General features: G+C 34.8%; 5 protein-coding genes across 5 annotated transcripts in view; all 5 read left to right on the forward strand. All coding sequences in view use genetic code 11, as the record gives it.

Moving 5' to 3' along the window:
* The window catches only part of accD (acetyl-CoA carboxylase carboxyltransferase beta subunit), a 1557-nt gene extending 1320 nt beyond the window's left edge, over positions 1-237 (forward strand). The window contains exon 1 of the mRNA in view: positions 1-237. This exon is cut by the window's left edge and continues 1320 nt beyond it. Coding sequence (YP_009093959.1) covers positions 1-237 — 237 coding nt within the window.
* Positions 238-886: 649 nt separating this feature from the next.
* On the forward strand, positions 887-997 carry psaI (photosystem I subunit VIII). The gene has a single exon. It carries the CDS (start codon positions 887-889, stop codon positions 995-997), a length of 111 nt encoding a protein of 36 aa, YP_009093960.1.
* A 417-nt stretch (positions 998-1414) lies between these two features.
* ycf4 (photosystem I assembly protein ycf4) lies at positions 1415-1969 on the forward strand. Its single transcript has one exon. The coding sequence runs from the start codon at positions 1415-1417 to the stop codon at positions 1967-1969; it is 555 nt and encodes a 184-aa protein (YP_009093961.1).
* Positions 1970-2856: 887 nt separating this feature from the next.
* cemA (chloroplast envelope membrane protein) lies at positions 2857-3546 on the forward strand. Its single transcript has one exon. The coding sequence runs from the start codon at positions 2857-2859 to the stop codon at positions 3544-3546; it is 690 nt and encodes a 229-aa protein (YP_009093962.1).
* Positions 3547-3766: 220 nt separating this feature from the next.
* On the forward strand, positions 3767-4729 carry petA (cytochrome f). The gene has a single exon. The coding sequence runs from the start codon at positions 3767-3769 to the stop codon at positions 4727-4729; it is 963 nt and encodes a 320-aa protein (YP_009093963.1).
* Positions 4730-5000: the final 271 nt, after the last annotated feature.

The raw sequence follows: 5000 nt of genomic DNA on the forward strand, positions 1-5000 counted from the left end.
GGTATGTTGGGAGATATCATTATTGCCGAACCCAACGCCTACATTGCATTTGCGGGTAAAAGAGTAGTTGAACAAACATTAAAGAATACAATACCTGATAATTCACAAGCGGCTGAGTATTCATTCCATAAGGGCTTATTCGATCCAATCGTACCACGTAATCTGTTAAAAGACGTTCTGAGTGAGTTATTTCAGCTCCACGGTTTTTTTCCCTTGAATCAAAATTCAATCAAGTAGAGCATTAAGTTCAATTATTTTTTTGTGGCGAACAAGTATTTAGTTTATCGGAATCCAAATACAAATAAGAAAAGAAGAAAGAAAAGGGCTTTCTTTGGTGACATAAGATCCAATTGTAGGAAGAATCAGAAGTTTCGGAGAATTACTTTTTTCCTCCTGATCCATTTTTTTTACCTATTTTCATGATTAGTAATCATGAACCCTCTATCAACAGAATAAAAGAGTGAATCCTTTCTTCCGTGAAATTAGGAAAATAAAAAAATTTCATGTTCCCTTCTTATCTTACGTACTTTATATGTATATATAATTCTTATAATTCTAATTCAAATATAGATATAGAATAATCGAATAGAAGTCTTGTATATTTCTATATCTGCCGAAAATCCTCATTTTTACTAAGAATCCCTGTCGGATCGGATTCTAACGAATCCTTCTGGAATTCGTAAGAAACTCTTTCTTTATTAGAAAATAAGGACAAGAAAACAAGAATAATAAAGTGGATTATCATACATATGTTTCATGTAGAAAGGGGAATAGGTACATTTATTTAGTTCTACATTCCTTGCACTTATTATATATTTATAATAGATATACTTATCGTAAGATATCTTTATAACAGGTACAAATAGTAAATCGAGGTACCCATTCTATGACAACTTTCAACTTACCCTCTATTTTTGTGCCTTTAGTGGGCCTAGTATTTCCGGCAATTGCAATGGCTTCTTTATTTCTTCATGTTCAAAAAAACAAGATTGTCTAGATCCGATGGGATCAAATCTCATCCATTTTTTTTTTCAAGACTGGGACTTGGATCATAATACAGACATCTATTTAGTAGAATATGGTACAACAAGTGGTTTTCTACAAACACAAATGAAAAAAAGCTGTTATGCATGCGGAAACATGATATATGGGTAAATGCATTATAGCTATTTTAAAATAGATCAGCAGATGTTTGAAATGGAAAGTCAATGTATCTATATGTATGTAGATATCCATAGTGGGATCATATGAGGGGGATGTTATTTTTTTATATCTAACCAATTGGATGAAATACTCCTAACGGTTCACATCATTATAGGACTAGTTGATGAGAGTTACTTCGGGAACAAAAAAAGTCAAGTCAAATTCATTTGGGTTATTCCTTCAATTCCAATAAAATGCAACTAGATCTAGTATGAACTGGCGATCAGAACGTATATGGATAGAACTTATAACGGGGTCTCGAAAAACAAGTAATTTCTGCTGGGCCTTTATCCTTTTTTTAGGTTCACTAGGGTTCTTATTGGTTGGAACTTCCAGTTATCTTGGTAGGAATCTGATATCCTTATTTCCGTCTCAGCAAATCCTTTTTTTTCCACAGGGAATCGTGATGTCTTTCTATGGGATCGCAGGTCTGTTCATTAGCTCCTATTTGTGGTGCACAATTTCGTGGAATGTAGGTAGTGGTTATGATCGATTCGATAGAAAAGAAGGAATAGTGTGTATTTTTCGTTGGGGATTTCCTGGAAAAAATCGTCGTATCTTCCTTCGATTCCTTATGAGAGATATCCAGTCGATCAGAATAGAAGTTAAAGAGGGTATTTATCCTCGTCGTGTCCTTTATATGGAAATCAGAGGCCAGGGAGCCATTCCCTTAACTCGCACTGATGAAAATTTGACTCCACGAGAAATTGAACAAAAAGCTGCTGAATTGGCCTATTTCTTGCGCGTACCAATTGAAGTATTTTGAAATGAACTGAAGAATGAATGCTTTCTTAGCATGAGGGAAGGAACTCAAGAATCCTCTTTTTTATATAACTTAACTGAAGTTTCTTCAGAAAGCTCATTCGAGCAAAACAAAAGCAGACGTATATGGAACAACCATAAAACGAAGCAGTTTTTGTCTATCAGAATGATTGATTTTTTATGCGTATGAAAATCAACTTAATTCTTTCATACTAGTAACAAGTCTAATCTAATAAGTATGGATTCATCATATATCAGAACATTTCAGAATACAGAATTCCTCTTTTTAGGTCCGTTGAATTGATACGTTAGATACAGATGGATCATATCTTGTAAATTCTCTCTCTTTTCTTTTGTCAATCGATGTTTCTTTTTATCCTTTCTTTTGCCCCTTGATGACCAAACGATTGGATCTCTTATAACCATCCAATTTCTCTCTTGTTTTGCCACCTATTTTTTTTCATCATCACATCAATATTCTTCAGAAATTTCCTCAATTATTCCTGGGCTATGGGTAGCCAGTAAAACTTTTCGAAATATTTGATCTAAGGGGAGTTTTTTCGTCTCGAAATTCGAATATTCATTACTTGAAGTGGTTCTTTCGCGCATTCGTCCAAAGGATGTAATTGCTTCGAATTTGACCAATTGAGATATCCGGAAATAATATTTTTTTATTTCTTCATTCGAAGCGAAGCGGACCTTTATTCTATTTCTATATTCTTTCTAGATCTAAAAACTAAGACTAACCAATTAATTACAATTAAAAATAAAAAAAAACAGGGAATAGATCCATAGGTTCGATACCTTGTTAGAAAACTCATGCTTCATAGAAATATCAGATCGGATAGAGTCGACGAATGAGGTAGGTTCATTAACAATTCACAGATTAAAATGCCAAAAAAGAAAGCATTCACTCCCCTCCCATATCTTGCATCTATAGTATTTTTGCCCTGGTGGATCTCTCTCTCATTTAATAAAAGTCTGGAATCTTGGGTTACTAATTGGTGGAATACTAGGCAATCCGAAACTTTTTTGAATGATATTCAAGAAAAGAACGTTTTAGAAAAATTTATAGAATTAGAAGAACTATTCCTGTTGAACGAAATGATAAAGGAATACCCGGAGACACATATACAAAAGCTTCATATAAGAATCCACAAAGAAACAATACAATTGGTCAAGATGTACAATGAGGGTCATATCCATACCATTTTGCACTTCTCGACAAATATAATCTGTTTCGCTATTCTAAGTGGTTATTCTATTCTGGGTAGTGAAGAACTTGTCATTCTGAATTCTTGGGTTCAGGAATTTCTATATAACTTAAGCGACACAATAAAAGCTTTTTCTATTCTTTTATTAACCGATTTATGTATAGGATTCCACTCGCCCCATGGTTGGGAACTAATGATTGGCTCTATCTACAAAGATTTTGGATTTGCTCATAATGAGCAAATTATATCTGGTCTTGTTTCCACTTTTCCAGTTATTCTAGATACAATTTTTAAATATTGGATCTTCCGTTATTTAAATCGTGTATCTCCGTCACTTGTAGTGATTTATCATTCAATGAATGACTGAAGAATGATATATTGACATTAATCCAATCATAATGTTTGTTACTTTGTACATAAACAAACCGTTTAAAATCTTACTCATTTTTTCTATTTCTACCCATCGAGGGGATTCCTCCTATATGTCAAAAAAATTATTCCAGTACACTAGCAGAATTGTGGATAGGGAACTATACTAGCCACCTACCTAATTTATTGTAGAAATTTTCGGGATCAATGATTGGACCATGCAAAATAGAAATACCTTTTCTTGGATAAAGGAACAGATGACTCGATCCATTTCCGTATCGATCATGATATATGTAATAACTCGGACATCCATTTCAAATGCATATCCCATTTTTGCACAGCAGGGTTATGAAAATCCACGAGAAGCGACTGGGCGTATTGTATGTGCCAATTGCCATTTAGCTAATAAGCCCGTGGATATTGAGGTTCCGCAAGCAGTACTTCCTGATACTGTATTTGAAGCAGTTGTTAGAATCCCTTATGATATGCAACTGAAACAAGTTCTTGCTAATGGTAAAAAAGGGGCTTTGAATGTAGGGGCTGTTCTTATTTTACCTGAGGGATTCGAATTAGCTCCCCCCGATCGTATTTCTCCCGAGATGAAAGAAAAGATAGGCAATCTTTCTTTTCAGAGTTATCGCCCCACTAAAAAAAATATTCTTGTAATAGGTCCGGTTCCTGGTCAGAAATATAGTGAAATTACCTTTCCTATTCTTTCCCCGGACCCCGCTACTAAGAAAGATATTCACTTCTTAAAATATCCTATATACGTAGGCGGGAACAGGGGAAGGGGTCAAATTTATCCTGATGGGAGCAAGAGTAACAATACAGTCTATAATGCTACAGCAGCGGGTATAGTAAGCAAAATCGTACGTAAAGAAAAAGGGGGATACGAAATAACCATAGCGGATGCATCGGATGGACACCAAGTGGTTGATATTATACCTCCAGGACCCGAACTTCTTGTTTCAGAGGGTGAATCCATCAAGCTTGATCAACCATTAACGAGTAATCCCAATGTGGGTGGATTTGGTCAGGGAGATGCAGAAATAGTACTGCAAGATCCATTACGTGTCCAAGGCCTTTTGTTCTTCTTTGCATCTGTTATTTTGGCACAAATCTTTTTGGTTCTTAAAAAGAAACAGTTTGAGAAGGTTCAATTGTCCGAAATGAATTTCTAGATTCACGGATTTATCAACATCAAGTTAGTTGGTAAAAGAAAAGAGCCAAATTCTTTTTGATTGATGCAATTATGTATGATAAAAAAAGATCATGAAAAGCCTTTTGCTTGCCTTGCTTCTACTGTTTTTCTGGGAGATGTCGGGAATTACTTGTATCCTATTCCTAGTAATAGTATATGTATATTGCGAAGAAGACTATTTGACTTGACCTTTTTTTCAATCCAAATCCGAATGATGTGACTATGTCATTATTGCCAGATTGTAAATGCCA

Source organism: Nelumbo nucifera, chloroplast (genome assembly GCF_055504915.1).
Source record: "Nelumbo nucifera chloroplast, complete genome".
Classification (NCBI taxonomy): domain Eukaryota; kingdom Viridiplantae; phylum Streptophyta; class Magnoliopsida; order Proteales; family Nelumbonaceae; genus Nelumbo; species Nelumbo nucifera.